General features: G+C 44.6%; 1 protein-coding gene across 2 annotated transcripts; it reads left to right on the top strand.

The window, feature by feature from the left end:
- The first annotated feature begins 484 nt into the window (after positions 1-484).
- STX16 (syntaxin 16) lies at positions 485-26,390 on the top strand. Of its 2 annotated transcripts, none has more exons than XM_082671473.1 (8): positions 485-1,382; positions 15,771-15,878; positions 16,301-16,441; positions 17,402-17,567; positions 18,651-18,742; positions 19,300-19,443; positions 20,663-20,743; positions 23,127-26,390. In XM_082671473.1, exons 1-8 carry the CDS (start codon positions 1,251-1,253, stop codon positions 23,229-23,231), a joined length of 969 nt encoding a protein of 322 aa, XP_082527599.1. In that variant the 5' UTR covers positions 485-1,250; the 3' UTR covers positions 23,232-26,390. The 2 variants fall into 2 exon arrangements, with proteins under 2 accessions (XP_082527599.1, XP_082527600.1); XM_082671474.1 differs by having other exon boundaries at positions 485-1,331.
- The last annotated feature ends 727 nt before the right edge of the window (positions 26,391-27,117 follow it).

Consider the following 27,117-nt stretch of genomic DNA (forward strand, 5'->3'; position numbering starts at 1 on the left):
AAAAAAAAGAAAGAAAAAGAAAAAAAGCGAGCGTGAGCCTCCGCCTGCAGTGGAGCGTGCTCGGCCTCCAGAGGCAGTCGTCTCCAACTTTTCCTCTCCCGCCCCAACTCCGCGCGCCTCAAACTACGGCTCTGCAGGAGCCCAAATTTGCCTGCCGCTCGACTCCACTCTAATAAGCGCGTCAAGGCCCCTGGCGGTTGTTTGCAACGTGGGGGCCACGCTCTCGAGGCTCAGGCCCGCCCGGCGGCCCGCTCCCGGTGCCTGGGCCCAGTTGGGAAGGGGAAACCGAGCGTCGCGGGAGCACCCCGGGAGAGGGCGGAGCGCTCCCGTGCCCCGGGGCAGGGAGTGGGGGGGGGGGGGGTAGGGATCTCCCGCGCCCGGAACGTTGCGAGCAAGGCTTATGAACGTCGCAGGGGGGCACTCGCGAGAGACGGACAGGAAGAGGGCCAGGGGGGACGCCAGAACCCGGGACCGTAGCACGGAAACGGCCCGGGGCTGAGCAGGAGTCAGATCCCGGGATGGAGGGAGCCGGAGAAGAGGAGTGAGGAGGCCGGGGAGGCAGGCCCTGCTGCCCTCCTGCAGGCCGGCAGCCTGCTGTGGCAGTGCAGGACCAGGCCGCCCACAAAGGGAAGGGGTCAGGAGGTCGGGCCTCGGCCTTAGCAGGCTCAGACCAGGCCCCAGAAGGCAGCAGCAGGAGTTCAGGGCCCAGGCCTGGCTCGGGTTGTCCAAAGGGGACCTCAAGCAGGCCTCCCAGGCCCCTGGTGGGGAAACTGAGCTGGAGACAGGCCTGAGGGCCCGGCCCAGACGCCTGTGTGTCAAGTTAGGCAGAGCCGGCTAAGGCCCTAGGGGGTGTCAGAGACTAATGTGGTAGGGGGCTTCAGGGCCTCCCAGTCCAGAGCCGGATTGGCGAGTTAGACGCTTGTAGATCCAGGGTTGGATTGGGGAGGGGTCTCTGGGAAGTTGGCTAGCAACGCAAGGATTGGGGGGATTTAAGTGCTTAGAGATCGAAGGCAGGTCTTGGGTAGGGGGAGTCAGACAATCGGAAAGCCTAGGTGGTTATTTGGGGAGGGGTCTTTGCACTTAGACGAAGCGCAGAGCAGCGGCTGCTCAGCTGAAGGCCTGAGGCCTCGTCCAGAGAAGCTCCTGTGAAGGGTGGGCTAGACTAGGCCAGGCCAAGAGAAAGAAAGTGAATAAATCTGGAATCGAAGTGGGCGGGGGGGCCCCTGAGCGGGGGTCACAAAGGGTGAGACATGGCCACCAGGCGTTTAACGGACGCTTTCTTGTTGTTGCGGAATAATTCCATCCAAAACCGGCAGCTGTTAGCCGAGCAAGTGAGTAGTCACACCACCTGCAGCCCTCTGCATTCACGTAGTATCGCTGCGGTGAGTCTCCCGGCGGCCTCTCCGACACACGCACCGTGTGCACTGCGGCTCTGCCTGTTTGTCTGTCTCTGTCTGTCTCTCTGTTTAAAAAAGAAGATAAGACTAGTACGGAAATGCAGGGTCTCTTGGCTGGGGTCCGAGAGCATCGATCACCCTGGCTGGGGAAGAACCAGTGCTAGGCCCCTGCTCCACCTCTGCCTTGCACTCTCTCCTCACTTCCGCATCCCTCCCAGTCCCCCACCCTCCCACCCCGCCTCCCCGCCGGCCGTCCCTGCGCGACCCGCAGCCTCCAATTTACATATGTTTTAGCACTAAGGTTTGGAAGCTTTGGGCCTTTCTGAAGCCTTTTCGTTCCGTTTTGTTTTAAGCTCCCCTCCCCCACTCCGCCCCCGCAGACTGAGCCTCACTTCGGTTCTGCTGGTCGGGTTGCAGGCTCGCAGACCCAAATCCTTGCAAATGCACGATGCCCTTCCCCCAAAGAGGAAGGAGTTGTTGTTTTGGTTTTTTTTTTCCGTCTGTTTTCTTTTAATGGCCTCGCAGCCCTCTGTGTTTCGTGTTCCCTGTGAATAATTGCTTCGCTGTTTTTCCTGGGGGCTCTCGTTTGTGAGGCTGTAAGGTGCTAGCTTCTTCGTTTTCCATTTCCCAGACAGGAAATTAAGCTTTTCCCTCCATTCGAACTTTTTAAAAAGAACATGGTGTGTATGTGAAAATCAACCCCCCCCAAATAGCCCACGGTTTTTGATTTAATTAACCTGAAACTTTCTTTAGCCCAGCAGTAGAATCTTTTACTGGGAGGGCCTGGAAAGATTGCTGTTGCTTTTCTGTTTGTTTAAGGGGCTCCTTTCTCTTCCTGAGCCTCAGTTTCCTGCTCTGTTGAATAAGGGGGTGTGTGTGCATGATCTAAACAGGAGGAGGAAGATGAGCTCTGTGGTAGCCTAAATGGAAAAGTGAAGTTATGAAACTAGTTTGTGGTGGTGGTCGTGGGGGGTCCTTGCTGTAGACGGGCTGGGTTTGAATAGAAGCAGCATTGGAGGAGGAGAGAATAAAGTCACCCCAAGACCAGGTTCTTGGAGGTTATACTTGACATATACAGTTTGGGGAATCTCACATTTATTTCACCTGTTAGGGACTGTATTCCCTTTACATTTTTTCTTTATGACTTGATCTAAATGCGTCACAAAAATCAGGCCATCTGTCTTGATTATTGACAGTCTACAAAGACAGTTTTTCCTTTTTGTAAAAATCACAAGAGGAAAATGTATTTGGTCAGCTTGCGTATATAGAAAAGATATTGTAAACTGTGAGCAGTTTTAGGAATAAAGTCACAGTAAACTTAGGTCAAAAAGCATAGAAAACAAAGGGACAGAGTGTGTTTAGCTTTTCATTTACTTAAGAATTTGAAGGTTTTTTACGTTTGTAAACTGAAAGAAGTCGTATTATACTGAAGTAAGTGCAAAATGGGAACGGGCTAATTCCAGCGCTAATTTGGAAAAGAATGTTCTGAAATAAGCCAAGAAATAGAGAGTAGAAGTGGGTGGAAAAAACAAAAAAGATCCTCCATGAAACTTTAGTTTTGCTAAATAAGATGTAAAAATTGCATGTTCCTTAAATGACTTGATTTTATGCTACCTCGTGGGGAGAAAAAAACAGAACTAAAACTCCCGTTAATGTTTTCTAAGATGTCAGTCTTTAACTGATTGTAAAACATAATGTTTGCTTTAAAATTTTTAATCATGTAAGGTTCAGAATACACAGAACCATAGGATAACATGAGACTTTTTTTTTATAATCATTTGGTCAGACGGTTTAAAAACCTGGTGTCTGAGATAGGCAGCTTTTTAAAAGTGCATCTCTAAGTCAAATCTATTTTTAAAATGCTTTTCGAAGTTAGGTAAATTTAAATATATATATAAACTAAGTCAAATATTTTCAAATATATAGCTAAACTGTACAATTTGGAAAAATAGATATGTCAGAAAATGTACAGGTATATTTAGCTAACTCAGACATTTTCTTGAAAATAGATTTCTAAGTCAGACTAAAAATACATGCCTAAGTCAGAGCGGTAAGAAGTGTTTTTTACATATTATACCATTTAAAATGTTACGTATATTGGTTTGACTATTTAAAATCTTTCTCAGATCATTATGAGCAATTAGATCATTTAAAAGATCCTTGTAGTCAATTAAGACTACCTAAAATATAGATTTTTGCAGTTAAACAAAGATGGTTTGCCTAAGTTAGAATTAAATAGAAGTCACACGTTTATATATTTTAATTGTGTGCATTAAAAAACATGGCATGTCATAAATTTCCGAAGTGTTTAGGGGTGAATTATTATATTTTCAGCTTGCTCACAGTTGATTCTACAGAAACCATTTATACACACACACAGACACGCAAAATTAAATATGTCAAGATGTTAGCATGACTACATAGAGGGTACAATATTTTCAGTTTTTCTGGAAGTTGGAAAAATGTTAAACATTTTGGGGAAAACTATGTCTAACACAATTTTTAAAACTTTATTAAATAACTGATCTGATATTTTTCACTGCATGTCTAGCTCATAAAAATTTTTAAACCTCATTTCTGAGTTGTAAATTTCAAAATCATGTAGCAAATCAAACAAAATTAATGCTATAAAATTTGAATATGGACTGGGTTTTAGGAGGTATTAAGAAATTGTTAGTTAATTAAACTAATCAAATAAATTTGTTAGCTCTATTAGAGGGGTCTCCTGAAATGTTTCGTATTGAAATGTCAAAACATCACCTAGTTTATATACTTAACCCCCCCCCCATAAAGGAAACAAATAAGGCAGAGTGTAACAAATTGTTAAGTCTACTGATGAATATGTGGGGAGAGGCTATGCCATTTTACATAGTTTTCTATATGTTTGAAAAATCATAAATAAAAACAACAAATACCTGGCATGTTAAAAACACAAGTAAAACAATTAAAAGGCAATTTGTATATATTTATCTAAAACTCAGGTAATTAAAAAAGGAAGTAACTAAATTCTAGAGTGTAACTTAATTAAAAAATCATAAACTGAAATGTCTACTTCCTAGTTAGAAGAAAAAGCTGTAGACCTTGATTTTGGGGTGTGCATATTATCTCACAATTAGAAATAAATCACATCTGAAATATTTTTGTTTGTTTTAAATCTGAATTTGCACATCCTTATTTTAGGTGAAAGTTGTGGAAATTGATTGTCAAGTGGTGTTTGTGTGTGCGTGTGCGTATTACACACCTCAAAACAAAGGGCACTTAAAGCCACATCATTCAAAGAATTTAAACAGGCCTTTTTTTGCATCCTAGTTGGAGGAAAAAAGTAGAAGTTGGTGGGTGGTGGTGGTGGGGTTACTGTGTGTACCTATACACGCATATAAAACAGGTCTGTGCCGCATTCAGGCAGATATGTCACAGCTAAGCAGGAATTTAAGGAGGATGTGCGGTGACAAAACAAACAAAACGTCCCAAGGGCCAGAAGGGACCTAAAGGTCGTTTGACCCAACATCCCCTCTGTGATAACCCCTCTGCCTGCCTTCCTTGACCGCATTATGTGATGGGGATAGGAAATTCCAGCAGCCGTCACCCCTACCTCTTACACTGCGAAAAAAAGTCCTTGCCTCTATTAACCCCATCTCTGTCTGTGTCTTGCATCCTGTGATCCTAGCCCTGCTTCTGGCCCCCGGGTCTCTGACACAGGAAGCCTCTTCCTTCTCCTGCAGGAGAGATAACCCTGCAGCTTGCTGGTGCCCCGGAGCTTTCTCTAGCTCAGCAGTCCCGGCTCAGGCAGAGAGGTTAAGTTTTCTTGCCTATGAATGAAGTCTAGTTTCTCTGTGTGCTTTTTAAAGTTCAGCACCCAGAACTGAACAAAATTCTACTTAATTGTATTCTCGGTTGTGTTGATATTAGTAAAACTAATTGTTAAAAATAGACCAGGGGTTTAATTTTTAGACTGTCAGCAAAAATGCAGCTGTTGGCATTTCCCATTCATTCTGTTTCGGTCTCAGTTTTGGATGCCCCATCACGGTTATGCCTCAGGGCAGCGTGAAATAAAGGGAAGGGCCCTGGAGTTTAAACCTGGGAATTTAGGGCTAAGTTTCACTCTGTGGCTGACCAGAATGTAGGTCTTCCTGCAAGCTTTTAATCTCTTCTGACATCTTTTGCCTTAATTATAAATGGAGGGTTTGAGTTAGGTGATTTCTAATGGCCCTGTGGATTCAGCAGTGCTTTCTCAGATTCTGTTTCCATACATTGTTTCTCCTGACCAAGGCTTGCATCCTTAGCTTTAACTTGAAAAGGAGGAAATCACAGTCAACAGCATTGCCCTGCTCATCAGCCCGATGCTACCTCAAAAATCCTCAAAAGTAGCTCCAGTACTGTGGAGAAGAAGCTTTAACGTTCTGGCTGCCAAGTGCAGGTTTTAAGGCAGCACCTCATTCAGGTAGTTACAGGCAGCTTAGCTTTAAGGAGCTGGAATGAATTTACAGCATTAAATAATCGTTCAAAAAAACGTGTAAAGTCTTGAATGAATGATAAGTAGATGTTGAGTTGCTGTTCTGATCCGATGAGGTGCTGTGTGACTTGTGTGGTTTCCTTTGATCTCCTGAGACAGATCTTATAGAGGATTTGAGCTACTATGTCAGTGTTTACTGCTTCGTGTACTCTCTGTTTCAGAATAATGCACAATCTATAAATGGAAGCTAGAGTTAATTGGCCTTAGATTAGTTTGAAAGTAGCACATTATTTTTAATAAAACATGGTGTGCTTTGGGGGAAAAAAAACAACTGAGGATTAACTGTGGTTTTAAGAAAACTGAGGTCCTTCTTCAGTCTTGACTATAATATTAGCCAAGATTTATTGAGAGCTTACTATGTGCCTGGCACTGGGCTTAGCCCTCTCCAGGTGTAACCCTACTTCATCCTCACAGAGCTCCATCAAATAGGTGGTGGTGTTTTCTCATGATACAGATCTGGAAACTAAGGCTTAGAGGAGTTAGGAAACTTGCTCAGTATTGCCCACCTAGTGAGCCAGGGAACTTGAATGGGAACTCAGGCAGACCTGGCCCGGAGCCCTGTATTACCTGCTGGGCCGCAGGAGGCTGGGTGCTTTTCCCGGACTTGTGCTGCAGGTCCCGGAGAATGGAAGAACCCATTAAAAAAAATCTTTTTTTTTTCTTACGATGGGATTGCATCTTTATCTCATTTTACAACCATGCAAGTCCATTTTGACTTGCATATTGAAAGTTCTATGTTTTAGTCCATGCTGAGTCTGTTGGAAAGTTAGTTCTCTGTCTTTAGAATCCAAGTATGAAATCATTGTATATTTCTCTTTAGATCTATTTGCTTTTCTGCTTCTAAAGATTCCATTTGAGCAGAGAGGCATACTTGAGAATAAGGGTACTTTGTTGGATAAAAGTGAAGCAAACTTTTACTTTGGTAGTAACAGAAATAAAGTAAGTATCACTATAGCATAGACCTGTATTTCCAACTCATTTTGCTCAACTCTTCCAGACTTCCTGAGTAAACACAGATGGGTTTCCACTTATTTTTCAGTTTTATGTAGAAAGTTCTTTAGACAATAAATTCCACATGCTACTTGGAGTTTTCAGTATTTGCTCGATTGTATGCCATTGGCAGGTCAGAAACCTAGATGTAGACGTTATAAAGATTTAGAAGGTGATGGTATGCAGTACCGTGTTTTCATTTGGCTGTATTTTGGTTTTTCCTGATGGTAATTCTAAATGTTTTAATTCAGGTCTTGACAACATTTTCTGGTAAATTGGTGGCAGGGGGAGTTTTGAAAGGCCTTCTGTTTTTAAGTAGCAAAATGGGAGGGGATAATGCTCTTCAAAAAGATGACCTCCTGAATTTAATTCCCAATGTGGCATGGTAGTAGCTGCCCATCACTAGTAACTCCCTGAATTGTTAATAAAATTAGAGAAACTGGAAGGTGGGGTGGAAAGAGGCCTGAACACCTGGGTCTGTCCCCATCTCAGCCCTGTGACTTTGGGGAAATGGATTTATATATTCCGAAGCTTGATTTTCCTATTTGTTAAAAAAAAAAAAAAAAAAGAGTCGTATCTAGCCCATGATTCTGATTTCACCTCTTGTCAACTAATAATTGTAGAAACCAAAAGATCAGGGTGTGTGCTTGGTTGATAATCCAAGAGGCCAGGCTCCTGTGCAGCAGAGATCTTAACCAGGGTTTGCAGTAATGCTTTATCCAAAGATTGGATGCCAAGGAGCCACTGCAGAACAGGCAGATGTGCAGACTGAGATACTGAATTAGGGGTTTTGCTTTGTGTCTTGTTTTATTAACAGAATCACTTCCATGCTTTCTTGCTGAAAATGTTAAGCTTTTAAAAAAATAAAGAGGTTTTCTTTTTAAAGTAAAAGGTAATTAAATCAGATTTCCATTTGACACTATCTTCTCTATTAATATCTTGTAGTACTACTGTTATGGCAGGGTGTGTATAGAAATATAGTTCTCTTGCTCTCATGGCAAAGTGTAGAAGGAATGAAGAGCACTTTCTATAGTGTCAGCTGGTTGGATTTTTACATGGAGGAATGTTGTGGTTACATTGTTATTGCTGTCATTGTTTAATAATATTTTGGCCCTGATAGACCAGTTTCATTTGCACTATTAATTTTTAAAGAAAGAAGTTATGGTTTTTTATTTTCTAAATTGACTGCTCAGCATAAAAAAAATCAACAGTTGATTATTGAAATTCACCACTAATTATTTCAGTGATCAATACTGTAAAAAAAAAAAAAAAACCTAGTTGTTCAGATTATCTGTCATTAGTAAATGTCTGTTCAGAAGATAGAGTTCCACTTTGATCGAAAAAAGAACCTTTGGTTTTAAATTGAAACTTAATCTTCTGCCTGCCTGTGCTGCTTCCTTTCTACTCCTCCTTTAAAAACCAAAACAACAACAGCAAAAAAACCCTCTCCTTACCTTTTGTTTTGTTTTACTTTCCTTTATAATAGCCTAATAAATAACTGTGTGCCTTCTAGACTAATAATAAATAACTGTGTGCCTTCTAGACTAATAATAATGCATGCGAAGCAAATGGGAAGAGTTTTTCTTTTCTTTTACCACCTGTGTCTCTCTCCGGGGAAGAGTGGTTTCTCGGCTTGCTTATTACCACGGAGAAAGCCGTGTCTTCGGGATTTAATCTGTAGAGCCCTTGCATATGTGGTCACTCGAATATTATCTGAATTCGGCCATAGACAATTTGGGGGGTTTTCATTTTCTAATTTTGCTGCATTTGCAGGGCTGATTTACATGTTAAAATTTACATTTATTTGACATGGTAAAATTACATTTCAGCTTTGCTCTCTTGATTTTATCTTCCTCAGGGAAATTTAGAATCTTGTGTATGATATTTGATATTTATGAAACAATACCATTATATTTTATTGAAACTAAAGCAAGTGTGTTTTATTTGTTTCTATTGTATTTTAATTTTTACAACTATTTATTGTTTGTATCCTATCTCATTTACCAAAACAACAATCATGGTAAATAAAAATAAAAAACATAATAAGGTAAATATTGACGTAGCTTTTTTTTTTTTTTTTAAAAAGGAAGAATCAGAAGGGGGAGATTTTTTTAAATGCTTTGGTTAGTGGATCTTTATTTTTAGTCAACTTTACAGTTGCGTAAAATCTCAGTGTTTTCTCAACTGACCATCCCTTATCTGTCTGTCTGTCCCCATCCCTCTTTTTTTTTTGCTATCCCTAACTGGATGGGCTGATGGGAACAACATATCTCTCAGGAGCTGGATGAGGTATTGTGTTTTGACTATTTTTGTATGTTAGTTTATAAAATTATGCCTGTTTTTCTGAAATCTTTGGTCATATGTAAAATGCTAAGAGTGTACACATATTTTAGCATTTGTTTTGATTACTTCTAATTGTCGTGTTTTACAATTTAATACTTAGGATTTATTTAATGTATTTTCACGCCAGGTGAATTGATGATCTAGGGAAGGGCTTAGGAACGTTATTTACTACTGTCGGGAAAGTGTCTCAACTTTGGAAGCAGTAAAATTTCTTGCACTTAAAATAAGCCAGACTGTTTTTAGGATTATGCGTGCAGCTCCCTTGATTCCTGAGACTGTGCAGTGAGGTTGCTCAGAGGTGTAGAAGGACGTGATGTCTGGCAAAAGCCCTAAGGAAGCAGGACCCGGAGCCACTAGACCTGTTGAGATGTCTGCTGAGGTGTCACTGGCCCCGAGCGAGTGGCCCTCCGGTTGTGCTGACTGACTAATCGTTACGTGCCCCCCCCCACCCCGACTTCCTAGCAGCACGATTTTGGCCTTTTCATCACTTATTAGCAATTCTCCCAGAAGATGGAGAGGGTACGTGTTCACAGCACTTTATTCTAGTCGTGTGAATAAAAGCGTTGAGGAAAAAGGGGATTGAACTGTGATTGTTGGTTTTGTGTTTCTGTTATCTTTTCAGCCATGAAGGGGTTGAAAATATTTTTCCTAAAGGTAGACCTTTTTAAAAGAGTCCTTTTAAAATTGGGGGTGGGAGAGTGTCATTGGTTTTTGTTTTAATTTTAGAAGTATGAACGGTGAGGTGGGGTTAGGGCCACTGTCTTCAAAACCAGTGGGGTCCCTTACTAGTTGATAATAACAACAGATGGGAAACAACCTAAAGGTCCTTCGTGGAGAACTGGTTAAATAAATTATATAGCAACTCTAATTCCCTGTACTGTACCTGTTAAAAAGAGTGCAGCCGGTCTCTGAGGGCTGCAGGGAATGAGCTCCCAGACACATGGCCAAGTGGGGGAGAAGCCTGATGCGAAACACTGGACACCGCGATTCCTACTCTTAAAAAAAAAAAAAAAAAAAAAAATTATTTTTTTAAGAAAAATAACTAACATTCAGGCTTGTGTGTACTTAGATTTCTGAAAAGAGACAGAAGAAACTATTAACAGTGGACACCTTCCAGGAAAAGTCTGGGATGGAAGGGAAACTGCCTTTCTGTTGCAAACCCTTTCCGTAGGTTGGATATATATTTTTAAACCATGTGTATCTATTACTTGAGTCATTAAAAAACAATTAGTATTTAAAACCAAACCCATCCATCTAAGAATGGATGCTACCGCTTACTGAACGGTTTGGAAATGTGGGACTTGTGGCCCCAAAAAGGAAGTGGGCCGTGGGGAAAAAACAAACAGCAGAACAGCTTAAGTTTGAACACTTCTCCCACCGGGCCTGTCAAGGGTCGTCTTTCCTGAGGGCTCCGCCGTCTGAACCTATTTCCAGTCTCTCCTACTTCCTCTTCAGGCAGCAAGTTCCAGACACTGGCTCCCCCCGCAGAAATTCTCTCTGCCACGATCTCTAGCAGAGACCCCGAGTGGAGAGCTCCTTCCCAGCCACACGCACCTCACGTGCCAAGAGGCCCTCTGAGCTCCAAGCCTTTCCATTCCGGGGCCACGTGGCCCTTCGGCCACCCGAGCCACTCACTTCCCCTTCTTGTCCTTTGTCCAGAACCATTGTATCAGTGAAGTGAATTGTATGTGACCTGTCTTTTATTGACTTCATTCATTCATTCCATTTACTGTTGTCTCACGCAGCTAATTATAATTGCGTGTTTATTACCGCGAAGTGCTAGGCACTGGCCGAGGAGCTGGGGCTGTGTTAGGAACGGTGTCCAGAGCCTCACCTTGCCAAGGCTGCGGTAGAGTTTCGAATCGATCCTGGCGTGGGTCTGATGGAAGCCCACCCCTGGGTAGGTGAGGCCTGAGCACACTGTCCTGACTGCGTCACTGGTGGCCTCCTGCAGTGTGTTCACATTGGTTTGTCGTTTATCCTACTCAAACCAATTCGAAAATCTGCTGCACCTTGGGGATAGCAGGCTGTGTTCTCCAGGAATACTAAGTAAGGTGTGCCCAGGGAGAAAGCCCACCCACCGTTCACCCTTTTGCCCAGTGTACGGCCCTGTCCTCTGCTCTCTGCTCTCATCTACTCCCTGCCTAGGACAAAGTCATCTCCCAAGTTGTTGGGTTTTAAAATTCATAGGAGGAACTATTAAAAAATAACAAGGTGTAAAATCAGGCTCCCAAACCATATAGCCTGGGAAGGGCAGGGTGAAGTAGCAGGGACGTGGGGGCCACAGGCTGGCTCACTGGTCCCCCTGCTGAGGGCAGCATTGAGAAGGAAAGTCTGTGAGCCCCTCGGTGTCTGTATTTGTAGAACAGGGAGCAGTCCCCTCTGCACTTTTGTTGTTGGGACTAAAATGACCAAGTCAGTGGGGGTCCAGTACCAACAGAGCGCAGGTCTTTTTTTTTTTTTTTTTAGGATGTATATAAGAGTTGAGAAAAAAAGGAAAATCAGTGAAACTAGTAACACTGTATCTGGGTGGTGTGATTGTCAGATTTTTAAAATTTCTATATGTGTTGCACATTTAAAGAAGTGTCAATTTTGAACATTTATTGTTTCATAATCAGAGAAAGTAAACACTTTTAAAACTATCACAGATTAAAAGAAAACAGAACTGTAGGGCTGGCAGTCCCTGATTCTCTTTTCTACAGCAGGCTTATTCACTCCCTCAGAGAACTGAGACTTCTTCAGCCTAATTGTCTCAATTAGCCTTCCGAGCCCAGTGAGTTACGCTTGTGGTCTGACTGCATCATACACACTCCCACACTGTCTCAGGTGGAAACCAGAGCTGCCAGGCTGTAATTGTCCACGTCCCTTCTGGACTGTTTTTAAATGTTCGTTGCCACAGAACATTTAAAAAGTCCAGAATTGTCAGTACTGGTTCTTATTACCAGGGCCTTATGGCTGAACTTGGTGTGTTTTTTTACATGGGTGTGTGGCGGGGGGGTGGGAGGGGCTGTGTTTGACTTTCCTAGTCCCTGCAGGGGCCCTGCCATTTCTGTAATCTTACGGTACACCAAATCGGCCTTCTCGTAAAGGCAGGGTTCGCTAAGAGGAGGAAGGCTGTATGTTTGGGACAGCAAGATTTACAAGACTGTGCTCGTGTGTGTGTGTGTGTGTGTGTGTGTGTGTGTGTGTGTGTGTGTGTTCCGTCCATAGATCAAGCACTCGTGCATACTGTCTGGTACTCTTTAAAGGGACAGTTGTCAGTGTCTAAAGTGGACCAGGAACAGAAGGTAATTTTGATGAGCTGAACAAGAAGCCTTTGGGTGCGCCATTGTGAGCACCCATTTCAATCTTCCTGCCTTGATGGAGTTGAGCTGGATGACTGGGTTGTGGTCGTGCACCCTAGAGTTCTTGGAGGACAAGAGTTACAAATCAAAGAGACAAGAATTCTTAATCCTCATAAATACAATTTTATTAAAAAAAATTTTCTTATTTAAAAAGTAAGAAAGTTTTTTTTTTTACTTCAGAAGCACAAGTTCATTAAGAAAAGCTTTAATGACCAACACCATCTATTTGGGAGGGGGACACCGAATGGAGTAGGGACAAGTAAAGAGAATGAAAAGTCTGGCAGCTTTTTAAGGTCTGAACCGACTTGGATGGCAACTTGAAAACTGATACATTCTGGATCTTAAAAATGAGAAAACGTGTTGAGATTGGCAGTGAGGTTTCTGAAGTTGAAAGGGTGATTGTTTTGCATTTAAGATGTATTTTTTTAATGTTCATATTTGTTCCCATTTTTAAGTGACATTTATCTTCAATTAGGTTTTCCCTTCCCAAAACAGTCTTAAAAAAAATAGTACATACTGTGAAATATACTACAAATCCATACTGATAAAATAAATGCCACATTTCTTCTGAGTCAGGCTGCTTTTCTTTATCATGATGAGCTATTGCTGCAGATTATACCATAAAGGGGACAAATTCTTCCCTGTTTAAAGCTCTCAGTCTCAAAGAATCAGCTCTTCTGTCTTATTGGCAACATCCTGATACAGCATGTGGGAAAGCCAGGGCCAGCTAGATGGGCTAGCATCTGTCCCCCTCACGTGGGCATCTCTCGATTAGCAAGCTTCCTTAGGACACTTGAAGAGGGTGTGTTCGCACACTCTTTTACATGCGTTTTTTGGGGGAACGCATCTATGGTGTAAAATCAAGTACTGCTTAAAAAAGAGTTGAATCCACTTCAACTGACTTTTCATATGTGATTTATAATTTCTTATTTGTTTCAGAGAAGTTGATACTAATTATCGTGCAGATAAATTCAGGTGAATGCCATCTCTGTATCCTTTTTAGTTTAATGTATATTAGTAAACCGTAACAGCAGTTCAAAATCGTGAGTTTAAAAACTCGAAATAAAACAAATTCCTATTATTACTTTATTGAGATACGGTGTCATAGTAAAACATAGTGGGTTAGGTGATAAACTGGCGTAGTAGAAACTATGACCCGTAGGTGTGGCTTTGTATGAACAGCTGGAGGCTAAAGATCAAGTTCTGCTCTCGGGCAACTCTACAGTGCCTGCTGTATAGCTGGCAGACGCTGGGTGCTGATGTGTGATTTGTCCCTTCCGTTTTGGTCCTCGTGCCCTCCACAAAGTTGCATAGCTCTTGGTGACTTTGGAGCAGGACTTCTGAGGAATACACAGCTCTGTGTGGAGTGAGGTCTGCACCTTGGGGCTGCATCTGCAGCTGGTCCTCGAGAGAGGCTGCTCTGTGGATGCCTCTGTGCTCAGCCAGAGCCTGTCCTGTAGTCCCTGGTGTAGTTGGTAGGGAGTGGATCCGAGGACCGCGTCTGGTGTTATCGTTTAAGTCTGAGGGCTTGTTGTCCTGGTGCGTTTAGCAAGTTACAGTTATATTTCACGCGCCTGCCAATCCGGGTGGACGGTGCTCCTGGAGTAGCCGATCCAGGTTTTAATCTGTCACATAATACGCTGTGACCTTGGGCAAGCTAGTTAACTTTCCTGAGTTTCAATTTCCTCATTTATAGATTGGAATAATAGTTCCTAGCTCACCTAGCTTTTGTGAGGATTAAAATAATAAAGAGAATGTAAACTTCCTGTTAGTGAACTCTTAAAAACAGACGAGGTGGCTCTGGTTGAGAATTACCATGGCACAGACGCAGAGCCCCAGATAGTGCAGGTGGGATGACGCACCATTTGTTTAAGACCTGAAATGACACCGGCCCTGCAGGGTCCACGCGGCGGCGGAATGCGCTGGCCCTGATCACGACTCAGACACTCTGGGAGCACTTCTGGGGCTGCTGGTCCCCTGAGCCAGTGGGGGCAGCGCCACCCCAGGCATGACGGGTGGCAGACGCAGGACTCTCATTTGCTTTTAGGGATTTTGCTACAATCTCTCTGCTCGGGATTTAGGGCTTATTACTTGAAGAGTTCTTTTAATTTAGGCTTTTCCTTATGTGATTTATCTTCCCCCTTCGTCTGAGGATGTTAAACATTTTGCCTTGTTCCTTTATTGTTAGAAAAGCAAACAGGTATTTGCCGAATGAATGAAAAACAATAAATTTAGATAAATGCAGAGGTGGGGAGAAAAGCAATATAAATTCTTCACCCAATTCTGCAGTGTGATTTAGAAAATTTACAAAGTGTTACCTGTAAAGGACTTTCACGTGCTGTTTTCCGTTCTATTTTGATCATCATTTGCATCTTTTGAAACTGGCATTTGTAAGCGCTGGGCTCCAGAGGGTACCTCGGGACCCTTTCAGCATTTACTGCCTCCAGGCCAGAGGGCAGCTTCAGCATGCTGAACCCATGATTTCCCTCCCATTCTTAAAAGCTTCCTCCGGCAGTGTATTATATAGGTAAAGTAAACAAGAACTATCGAGATCATTTCAAAATAAATGAAAATGTTGCCCGTGGACATTTAACCAAAGAAAGGAAAGGACAGTGTAAGAGTGCCTTGAAATTTTAAGGATTGCTTTTGCCAAATGGTGGATAATTTGCTGACTGTTTTAGGCAATTCTTTCACACAGTTTAACACATGGTTAATGATCTTGTGACTAAGATAACTAGATCAGCCCTATTTACAAAATAAGCTAAGTGTATGTAAGTAAACCGTGACCTTTTTGTGTTAGTTCCATTTACAGCCTAGAATTTTTTTTTAACTTGCATCTGTCTGATCAAATTAATTGCTGAGGTTCATGCCATCCCATCATAGTACAGTACTAAGGTTTTTCTTGTAAGGATCTTTTGTTGACTTTTTCATTACATTTCCATAGCCAGAGCAAGTCAAATGCATGTTCACAAGTGTGCCCAAGGAAATTAAGAAGTGGTGCATGAAGAGACAGGAAAACCATTCCATACCCTAGCAGTATCAGAAGCAAGTTTGTAACACAGGGAAGTGCATTTATTCCTCCATTTCTGAATCTTCTTAGGGAGCAGCAGTAAAAGGGAGTAAGACTGTGCTTATCTAAATTGAATTTGAATAATTTTTTAATGTCCCTTTATTTCCCTGTAGCTTGCTGATGATCGCATGGCTCTGGTGTCGGGCATTAGCTTAGACCCAGAAGCAGCAATTGGCGTGACAAAGCGGTTACCTCCTAAATGGGTGGATGGAGTGGATGAAGTAAGTTGAATGTTGGTTTCACACTCTCTTATTTATTGAGGTAATTAGGACATTAACGTATTTTAAGATACCTGCCAGAAAGACTCGAATGAGTGTCCCTGGAAGTACGTTAGATTTAGGATTATTCTGTTCACATACCACAAGAAAGGGGGGTGTGTGTGTGTGTGTGTGTGTGTGTGCGCGCGCACGCTTGTGATTTTGGTTTTAGTACTACCTACCTGAATTATAGAACTAAACTGAAGAACTGTGTAACCAGGAGGAGTGCTATTTGAATGTCTGCTCGTTTGAATTAAAAGTTGCTCAGGCAGCTACAAGTTGGCTGAAGACTGAGCTCCGTACTGTGAGTGTAGCCAGTGGTCTCAGAGGCAGGCAGACAGATACCTGGCAGGCAGCAGTGATGTTCTGTGATTTCATTTGTTTAGATACAGTACGACGTTGGCCGGATTAAACAGAAGATGAAGGAGTTAGCCAGCCTTCATGACCAGCACTTAAACAGACCCACCCTGGATGACAGCCTCGAGCAGGAGCATGCCATCGAAATAACCACCCAAGAGATCACGCAGGTGAGGACGGAAGGGGCCCACAGGTGGGAGCCTGCGCTTCCCAGCCTTCTCCCCCTCTCAAAATCCAGAACGCGGTCCGGCTCTAAATCAGATTGCAGATTAGTCCCAGAGTTCCACTTCCCAACCGGAGGTTCACAGAGGGACTCTAGGAGGCCCTGAGCTGCCCCAGGTGGCAGCATCTGCTCCATGCCTTGGAGGAGTGGGGACTGTTTTTCATTTGTTCGTAGATGCTACTGTGGATTGATTTGAAAATTAAATTCAGAACATTATTGAGTTCAATCATTTGGTTTTAAGATGTGTAAGTTCTATTGTATACTAGTGTGCAAAATTTTTTCATGTTAAAAAAAATGGTGGTTGTAACTGAAAGGATGGAGAGCTATTGCCCCAGACTGAGTATATTAGTATCCTAGAGAAACTCAGCATCCTAGAAATGTTTCTTGTAAAATGTTAAATTTGAATAATTTTAAAATAATGTGACTAGTGTGTAAACTAGCACTTACATCTTTTCATTTGTTAAATCTCCTGTGTGGCTGATGCGCAGAGAAGCGGTGTGGTGGGTGGGAAAGCCCTGGGGTGTTGGAGTGTTTGGATCCTGGCTTTTAGCGATGTAACAACGGCATGATTCTCATTTAATCCCTTGGACTCCAGTGTTCTCGTCTGTAAAATGGGAGTGATAATAATAATACCTGCCTCTTAAGGTGGTTGTCGGGACTAAATGAGAAGAAGCCCGTAAGGAGTGATGCACACAGCGTGCGCACGCACGCACGCACGCACGCGCACACACGCCCCATTTGTTCAGGTCCGGTTCAGCATTGATCTCTTGGCCATTCTCCGAGCCAGCCGGTCTGGACAGAGCGCTGTGTGTCTCACTCTGGCCGGTGAGCGAAGAGGCCGAGGGGCACCTTGGGCCATCCCCACACACACCCGCCGGCCTGCTGTGAGCGCCACCTGTTCTCCCAGCTCTTCCACAGGTGCCAGCGTGCGGTGCAGGCACTGCCCAGCCAGGCCCGCAGGGCCTGCTCGGAGCAGGAAGAGCGGCTGCTTCGCAACGTGGTGGGCTCCCTGGCGCAGACTCTGCAGGAGCTGTCCGCCCGCTTCCGGCGCGCGCAGTCGGGCTACCTCAAGCGTGAGTGTCCGCCCGTGCAGGGCCTCGTGAGTAACGGGGGTTCCGGCGTTAGAGCCTGCAACAGCTTGGTGTTTTTACCCTTCTCTTTTGCTACTAGTCTCCATTTTGTCCTGTGCCTTTCGTTGTTAGCTTTTGAGCACGTTCCCACCTTACGGAACAGAAAGGAGCTCCCTTCCGCCCCCAATGGGAAACCATGCCCAGGTTGAAACCACGGCGACAGGGTGTCTAATCGTTCTCATCTAAAAAAGAGCAAAACAGAAACATAGGCCGTGTCAAGTTTAAAGTATTTGAAAATCAGTCTGGCACATTTTAAAAGCTTGTAGCTTTCTAGATGTTAGGGGTGGAAGAGCTGCTGCTAAGTAGGTAAAGAACAGTTGTAATCATGTTAAAGCTTCGTATTTGCACAACAAGAAGTATTTGAGAGAGCGTCTCAACACCTTTCCTGGGAGTAGTTTAAACAAACGTTCTCTCCCCAGGCACAGTGATTTACTCGGCCTCCCTTCCTTCCTGAATAGTGCCAAGTCAGCCTTCAGCTACACCCTCATTCTGATTACCCTATAAACTGGTTTTTCCTTTATTGCCATTGTAATCAATAGTATCCCCACATGCTCCCCCAAAACTAGTTCTCCCTCCTCCTGACAACTGGCATATTTGTGTTTTAATTTTACTATTTCTAAAATTTGACTAGGGCCATTTGGAATTCTACTAGAGATGGTTTTAGGGAGAGATGTTGATTTTTTTTTTAATGTTTTGTAACAGCAGTTAGATTAAATATTTCTGCTTCTCTTAGAGATTCTCACATGGTTGTGTCATTTTGTCATTCACTTGGTGTCCAGTGAGTTATACACATTTACGGTGTGACTTTTGTCTCAGATAACCCCAAGTACTCCATACTGTTGCATGTTTGTAGTCCTTTACTGTCCCCCCCACCTCTGTTGGAGGTGAGATAGGGCTCTTTTAAAGCTGCTAAGAATGTCTCCATTTTGACTGTTGAGTTTTACTCTAGATTTCCCCTTTTTAATGGTGGGACAGTAACCAGGATGGTTTACGTATTCAAGTAAAGTGAATTCCTATCCATGATAGGCCTGAAGAATCGAGAGGAAAGATCCCAGCATTTTTTTGATACATCAGTGCCACTGATGGACGATGGAGACGATAATACTCTTTACGATCGGGTACGTGAGGGGCTGCAGAACTGACTGCTGTGCATTTGCGCGCCGGTCTGTTTTCCTTCTCTTCGTGGACCTTTAACTTCCATGCGATGCAAATGGATCAGCCCTGCGTGACGTGCACATCCATCAAGTGGCTTTTGCAGCCGGCGGAAGAACGGTCATGGGGGCCATACTGCTTCTTCCTTTCCAAAGGCTGCAGGGAGACCTTGTCATCTGCCTTCCAGAACCTTCCGGAAAGCAGTCTGCCCACCCCACTCCTGGGAAGAACCCAGAGGTGCGCAGGCTTCTCCCCGGTGGTTTTGCTCCTTAGCCCTTGGGTAGCTGCAAACGCGGGGTTCTCTGTGTCCCCTGCTTTGGCCGCTAGCGCTTTAGAGCCCGCTTGTTTGGGGAATTCGGATCTTTCCTGTTAGGGAAGAATAAGCGCTTATCTGTGGTTTATGTGCTTTATAGCACTAGTTTCAGAATTTATTTCCTTTCAGCGACATCTAAAATGGTACACCGTAGCTTTCCTGAGGGGAGTGGAAGCTAACGCACACATTTCGTCCTTTTTGTTTTGCTAGGGTTTCACAGATGACCAGTTGGCGCTGGTGGGGCAGAGCACGCTGATGGTGGACGCGCGGGAGCGGGAGGTTGGCCGCATCGTGCAGTCTATTTGCGACCTAAACGAGATATTTAGGGACCTAGGGGCCATGATTGCAGAACAGGTACGTGAACTTACCTGCCTCCCCACCGGGCTTTCCTGCCATAGTATCTAGTCCTTCTCCAGACTTTTCTGGTTCTGCACTTCCGTCAGGAAAACGATTTGAACCTACTCCCCGAATGTATGTATATGTGTGTGGAAGGATTGTGTACATATACTGCTATCGTTCCCCATAAAAACACTAATAAACTTTTTTTTAGATAAAAAACAAATGTCAGTGACAGTTCTCCTAGTCTCTGCCTCTACCCCAAGGGTGCTTATGGGAGCACCCCACGGTGGGGGCCTGGTTGGTCTGCCCATGCTCAGCAGTGATTCTGCCAATAGATAAGGTTTCCCTTCTAATTTTGGCAGGTTATTGTGTAATGGCAACTGGAACCACTAGCTCTTGAGTAGAATTAAATTGTTTGTTCGCTGTTGCAATCTGATTAGGGTATTTTATTATCTTGCCAGCAGGGATTTGGGTCCTGATCCCCCTGAAACCAGCCTCAGAATGGAGTGGCGAGGCTCTGGGAGATCTAGTTACATTAATTACTCCCGAGGCTCCCACGGAACTGCTCTTGCTGTCGTCTCCTAACACAGCACGTTTCCATTCACAGCCCTGTCCTTCTGCGTAGCCCAGTGTCCCTTCTTCCTGTTTGAACCAAGAGATTAAACAATTAAAAACAAAATTCTCCCTGAGGCGAGTGTGTAATTTTACATGTGGCTTGGAGCTCACCGTGTTTGTTCTGACCCGTGGAGCCACATGGTGACTGACGTTTATGGACATGATAGTCAATTTCCAGACCTCATCGTAACCAGGCCTGGCTTAACTGGCCCTCTCTGCTTGCTTGAATCCAAGTATTTAAGCAACAGACGGGCACAGACGCAAGCCCTTCACCACTCAGAGCCTATTTCCACTGAACCGTATATTTTTTAAAGCCCCAGTAAGTCTGAATATGGCATATCCTGCAATGGCTAAATCCAAAAAAGAAACCTCAATTTGTCAGTATCTCTTTCTCCTGAGCTAGACTTTGATTGCAACTAGTGCAGCAGCCTGCCACTGTGAGTGCCTAATATTGCACGGTGATGGATTCCAGACCTGGCAGTGTGTACCTTTTCATCACAGTTAAGTAAAACAGATAATTCTGTGGATAATGATGTCTGCAATTTGCATCTCTTATGTTTGAAGTTCCGTTTTCCCAGTTGTGGTTGTTGATCGTCTGTAACTGTCATTTATTACTCAGGGTACCGTCCTTGATAGAATCGACTATAATGTTGAACAGTCCTGTATCAAAACTGAAGATGGCTTGAAACAGCTTCACAAGGTAATGCCATATCTTTCAGTGGTTGAGAATTTGAAGAACTATTATGAGATATCAAGAATTCATGAGAGGCTTCTCTTCCATCATAACTGTCTTCGGCATTCTCGTCTGCCGTCGGCTCGAGATAGGACTGTAAAAATGCACCATGTCGTTTTATTCAGAGCCGACCACGTGCACTGTTGCCATTTTCCTGCAGTTAATGATTCCGGGTGTACCTCACACGCAGGTCTGAAATTGCCGAGAATCCCCTTTCGTGACAGGGAATTCTGAAGGAATTGGGGTTTTCTCCCTTTTAGAAAGTGTTTTATTCCTTGTTTAGGTCTTCTTGTTTTAGGAAATCGACTTGAGTGGGTATTTGTTAAAATACGTGTCGAGCATTCTATCTGCTTGTTGCTGCTGACTCAGGCCTCTCTTTGTTGTGATACTTTTCTGATAAATTGCTGGTGGGGATTCATTCTGGAGGAGATAAAAATCTAATTTTCCCTTTTAATTACCGCAGTATATCTGTGTACTACCTTGAGGAAAGAGTAGTTTGTTGAAGTGAGAGTACTAGCTCTCTGATTCTTGGCTAATAGTAAAGTGGCTGTTTCAGGAATGTTTTTCATGATATTTGTTAAAAATAGATGGAAAACATCTTAAAAATCCTGTAATGAGTTATGAGAAACATACACATACGCTGCTGAGTGACTCTCATATATAATTGGGTGCATGTTTCCTTTAAAAGGAATGTGATACTTCACAAATAAAATAAATTGTGTCCATTTCCTCATGTCTTTGAGACCTAGCAGTACCCCTAGCCGTATATAATGGTCATTTTTCCGAGTACATTCACTAACGTACTTCTCTATCACCTTTCTGAAACCAGCCACTTCCTGTGGCAGAGATGGCCGTATCTGACGGTAGTGTCAGGTTTACAGAAAGACCTCGCATAGGTCTGACCAGAAGCCCTTCACTGCCTCTTCCACGTGCTTTTGTCACCACATGCCGGATGGGGAATGGCGCTCCAGCATAGACTGAGAAAAAAGAGGCTGGCCTTGTACATGCAGAGGGCTTTTTAAGCGTTGGGTTCATTCGGTTGCCAAGCTTTGTATATTAAAAGAGTGAAAACTAACTTCAGTTTGTCACTCTGTAATGCCCGGCCTTTCATATGCTGTTGAATTACGCATCGGTTTTGAAGTTTCTTAAATAAAAACTAGCGAAACTTGTTTTTTGATATAACACAGATAAAGGGAAAAAACTTTCTCCGCGCGAGTGTACAAATCTAGTGGGAACTAAAAATTTTGTTTAAGGTTCTGCTTTATAAACCGTTTTGAGAGGTTTCGAAGTATACCATTTGGTGTCAGCTTCCGTGGTGTTGCAGGTTACTTATTAGAAAACTAAGCACGCGCCGTCCTCTTTCTCCAGGCACGGCTGGCCGTTGCCTTGGCGGTCGGCTCATCTGAGGCTGATGGAGCCTTGGGAGCTGCTCCACACGGGCCGGGCTCTCCAGACGGGTGAACCTGTCTGCGCTGAGGTTTCCTCCTGTGGCTGAGTGGCTCCTGGTGGGCGGGCAGGCTCGCTTAGGAAACAGACGTCCTGGTCAGAAGGTTGGTGGGGACGGGGAAGTAGGGCAGAGGAGGCTGCACGTTCTGAGCAGGTACGGCCCTCAGGCTGTCTCCTTGCTTTCACCTTCACTGTGAAGCAGCACTGTCCACGGAAGGGCAGGACGTGCTCTCCCCGACGTGGGCAGTGACCCCCTCACGACTCTCTTCTCCCCTCTCCTTTCTGTGGGTCACATTCTGCACCACGGGCGTGCGTGTCACCGGACGCACAGCACTGGACTCGGTGGGTTGTTTCTGCGCTTGATGCCACAGGGCCAACTTTCCTGTTTCTACTTCAAAGGTTGAATTTCTTCTTGTTCCCAAATTCAGAGGAGGTAGAAAACAAGCTTCTTTGGGACCCTCGGTTCCATCCCTGCTGGCTGTGGTAACTTTAGCCAGGTGTTCGATTTCTTAGTGAAGGAGCTGTGCGTTTATCCAGAGAACTGTGTCCGGAAGTGAGAGGCTTCTGTTGAAAGAGTGGGTCCTTGCGGTCAGTGGAAGGAGAAGTAAGGAGAAGCGGCCCACAGGGATCTGAAAGCAGAGCCTTCTGCCTCTCCGGCGGCCTCCGTGTGATGGCGGGTCCCCAGCGCGGGCGTTAGCGAAGCCGGGTAAATAGGGAGCTCCGGGGTCTTGGGACTCGTGTGGATTGAACCCGCGGGAGCTGATGGCAGGGATCGTGGTGATGGAGCCGGTGGCAGAGGTGTCGGGTGTGTGGGTGCAGCCAGAGGCCTAGGACTGGAAGTGAGCGAGACACGATTTGGGATTTGGGGGAAAATGACGGCCTTTTTTCCCTCCTCTCTCTGTAGGCAGAGCAGTATCAAAAGAAGAATCGGAAGATGCTTGTGATTTTAATATTATTTGTCATCATCATTGTCCTCATTGTTGTCCTCGTCGGCGTGAAGTCGCACTGAGCAGCGTGGGGTCGGTGTGTGAGGCCCGCGTGGACCCGGGTGCGCGCGCCCGGCGCCCGCGGGTTCCTGAGGAGGCGCGGCCCCGGGCCCGTCGGGGCCACGAGCGTTTCCATGGACTCGGCCGCACAGTCGTGCTCACGCGAGGGGAAGGGGCTTCTGGTTTTCCTTCACTGTCAACACTTGAAGGACCTTGGATACTGCTGCAGATTAGAGATGAGTTCTCTCTTCAGTTATAATATATTTTTTTTTTAGAAAGAGAAAACGAGTTGAAGGTTCACAGGCCTCCTCACGCTGTTCAATATATTATATCTGTATGTGCTATTTTTTTTAGCAGTCACGTCTGAGCAGCATGTTAAAATAATTTTTGGAAAAATTTTTTTTAAACCATCTGGTTTTTAAGAAATTTGGTACCAAAAATTTATGAGTAAAGGCAAAAATGCCTCTTCATTTTTCTCGATATATTTTCCAGTTGAAAACAAACTGAGAAGTCCTTTAAGAATTTATAATCCATTCCCCATTAACTTAATTTAGCTTTTCCATCACTGTTAATGATCAGAGTAACAAAGTGTGAAAAATAAGAAACCATCATTGATGTTAATTAACACATTTAGATGGGCCAGTTAAAACAGCTTTATAAGTTTAAATTAATTGTAAATGGAGTATTCCTCATCTAAAATTTGTGCACTGCATGTTCTCCTGTAACCAAAAGGGGTTACTAAGCAAAACCGCCTAAATTTAAAAGTTGGTGATTTGAAATAACCTCACATTGAGAGGAAGCCCGGTAGTGTTGTGAAAGTCGCCAGAAGCAGCCGGTGTGTCCCTGTGCTCGTCCCCAGCCATCCTTGCTCAATGCACTGCTTATGTACTCACTACTTAATGACCTGTTCAAACCAGACACCATTTAATGAACTGTGAATTTACACAGAGGCCATTCTAAATGGGTCACCCCATATAGGATTAGTGGGTCTCAAATTATTAACCACACATCACTCCATTTCAAAGTAAAATATTCCACCAGTGGTTTGATTTATTGGCCTTTCCATTGCCACTTACCATGCCCCGAAAGTGGGCCTATTCTTGCAATTTGTGAAAATCCTGCCTAGAAAAGCCCCTCGTTTGTGTGCGCGTGAATCAGATCGCCAACGTAGGACTTCGTTGTTTACTTACCTATTATCAATATGGTGCTTGAATATATCCCTGGACCTGTGGAATAATGTGGAAAGTGATGATAACTTTGAAAACTGAAGTTGTTCATGTTTTAATTGGTCTTGAGACACCAGTATTGTTTTAATGGTCTTTGCATCATTTTCAATGGCTTTCCATGATTTTTACCTTTCTTAAAATGTTTTAAAAGAGCATGATCTCATTAAATGTGCTGCCGTTAATTTGGACCAGTCACATAAAATGTCTCTCTAGGATTGACTTTGAAGTTATTTCCAGAAATTGAAACTCAAGTCCCGAGATTCAAGTTGTCCAAACAGATCATGGGCTTAAAACCCAGACCCCTGCCCCAGCCTTCCCTTCCCAAGTGGTTTACGACGCCGGGCAGTCACTGGTTTTCTTATTACTGATGTGGCTGTAGGAGGATCTAAAGGTGCCCCTGGCATTTCAGGAAATAGCACGGCATTCCCTGACAGTTATTTATTGGGAAAGAAGGTCAGGGGATAAGAGGCCAGCACCTCCTCGATCGCCCCTGAAACGGGGGGCTTCTGCGGTCCTCGAGAGTAGCTGTAGGCGTCTTTCGTCTCAACGGTTTTGACCTCATGGAGTCAAGCTGCTGCTAGGAGTGGGGCTGTCGAGATGAGGGGCTTCCCTCCCAGACAGTCTGCGATGGTGATATGGGTTACTGCTGAAGCTTTTCAAGTTTGAAGGAAAGTGACCCATTAAGAAAGGATCACTGTTCATTTGTATTTATTTTCAGTGAATAGGGTGACTAGAGTTGGGTTTTTTACCCAACTCATTTGGGTAAAAGTATGAATCTGACTAGGAATGGTTTGAAGGATCCTGTGTGGGATCCGGGCAGCTGACCGGATCCAGTGCAGTGCCAGCTAAAGCCCAGCCGTCCGCTGCCACCACTGTGGCCCAAGGTGGGGAAGTGGCCCTGAGCCCACGCACCGCAAAGCACTGTACTGCTCTGCTGAGCCTTCACTTGCGGAAAGCGCGGCAGCGTTGCAGGTAGCAGGTTAGTACTCAGCATCCCGGCACCTGAGGGTCCTTCTCGCCCTCCTTTTCCTGCCGGCAGCTCCGGTGGCGGTGATGGCCTGCCCAGTTTCTCCCCTCGCCTGGAGTGCGCCCCGAGAAGAGGACCCACAGGGAGGGCTCCCCTGGGCGCAGCCCGGACCCCTGCCCCCTGTTAACGTGCCCTGGGTGGCTCTGTTGACCAGGGCTGGAGAGGGGAAACGTAGACATTGACTGTCAGTTCCCCAAAGCTCCTGATCTTTCCCGGGAGATCGTAACTGAAAGCTACTGTCTCTTGTTTTATTAATTTGGGGTTGCGGGGAGGTGCTGGCTCGCCCACCATGGGTGTGAAGCCGCATACGTCTCTAATTTAACGAATTTACTGCGTTCTCTGCTAACTGAGAAAGCATTATTTATTTGTTTTGACACAAGCGCTTTCAGTGTTTTATCCTGGCTAATGGCTTCTTAAAAGTAATAAAACCCTTCCAACCTAATTGGTCAGATAAGACTTTTTTTCTTGTGTGCTTAAATAAAGCAATTAGTGAAGCGCTTCTATCTAAAATGACTTTTTTTGTCCTTTTTTTAAAACTAATTTACTGTTACTGGAAACTTTTTGTACAATAAAGCAGTCGTGCAGATTAAAGAACATCCTGCTATCCTAGTATTAATTTTAACGATGGGGTGCATGTTTTCTTCATGTGCGTCTGTGTTTCGGGAGAGCCTGGCCTGTTCTGTGATCGTTTGGGCTGATGACTGTTTGTTTTGTGCCGAGGCCTTTGTCTCAGTGTCTGAGAGTCCATCTTTCTGTCTAATGGATGCTTTCAAGGGGACCAATCGATTTGCTATCCACTATACAAAAAGACAGATAATTACTTTCCTTATGAAAATGTATGCTTTCTATACATACCAAGAAACACTGGAGATCTTAGATAAAACCGTAGTTACGTGTGCCTTTTTGAGAAGTAATTCGTACACAAGGGCTCCGGGAGACTTGAACTTCTAAATGACTTTGAACGTGGCCCATCCTATTAATCCGAAAATTTCAGAGGTGGTGTTTGCCAGTCGAACTCAAAGCCAGGACCGTATTTCCCCTCGAACGTCCTGGGCTCCTCCAAGGCCGGGATGGTTCTCTGTTAACTCATCGCTGACTCTCACCCGTGTATGCCTGGCGAGAGATGCCATCGGGGCGCGCCGGGCGTGTGTCTTCTTAGCTACACCCCAGGGTCCGCACACATGGAAGCGGGAGCTGACTCTGCAGGCGGTCTCCTTGGGCGCCAGGCATTCAGTCCTTGGAGGTCGCTGGTGCCCCAGGCAACACGGTGTCTTTGGAGCCCGCTGATCCCCACGGAAGAAGCAGCCTCCTCTTCCTGTGCGCTCACCTTGTCTTTGGACTAGAACCACAGCCCCCCAGCTTGCTTATCAGCCATTGGCTCTGTCCACGATCAAGTCCACTCTCCGAGGATACACACCGAAGAAACGCTCCATCCTGGTGGGGCCACGGTAGAAGCGGCCACACGCGTGGGCTCTGCCGGACGTGTGTGTTCCTTGAGCGGTAGCCTCGTGGGTCGTGTTCCCGCTGAGGTTTTGGTGGCCTTCTCTTGAGGTGGTGCTCCGGGTACGCGCAGGTACAGTGATTGGAAACACTGCCTGCTGGGCAGAGAGCTCCTTGGGTGCCGACCCTCAGGCGTGACTGTGTCGCGTGTGGGCC

This window comes from Grampus griseus (genome assembly GCF_964374135.1).
Source record: "Grampus griseus genome assembly, chromosome: 14".
NCBI classification, from domain to species: domain Eukaryota; kingdom Metazoa; phylum Chordata; class Mammalia; order Artiodactyla; family Delphinidae; genus Grampus; species Grampus griseus.

Excerpts from the sequence above, each read along its gene's own strand:
- STX16 (XM_082671473.1), top strand. The coding sequence starts at position 1,251 with ATGGCCACCAGGCGTTTAACGGACGCTTTCTTGTTGTTGCGGAATAAT. Across the intron at positions 1,383-15,770 it reads ATTCACGTAGTATCGCTGCG|CTTGCTGATGATCGCATGGC; the intron begins GTGAGTCTCCCG and ends ATTTCCCTGTAG. Across the intron at positions 20,744-23,126 it reads GCTTGAAACAGCTTCACAAG|GCAGAGCAGTATCAAAAGAA; the intron begins GTAATGCCATAT and ends CTCTCTCTGTAG.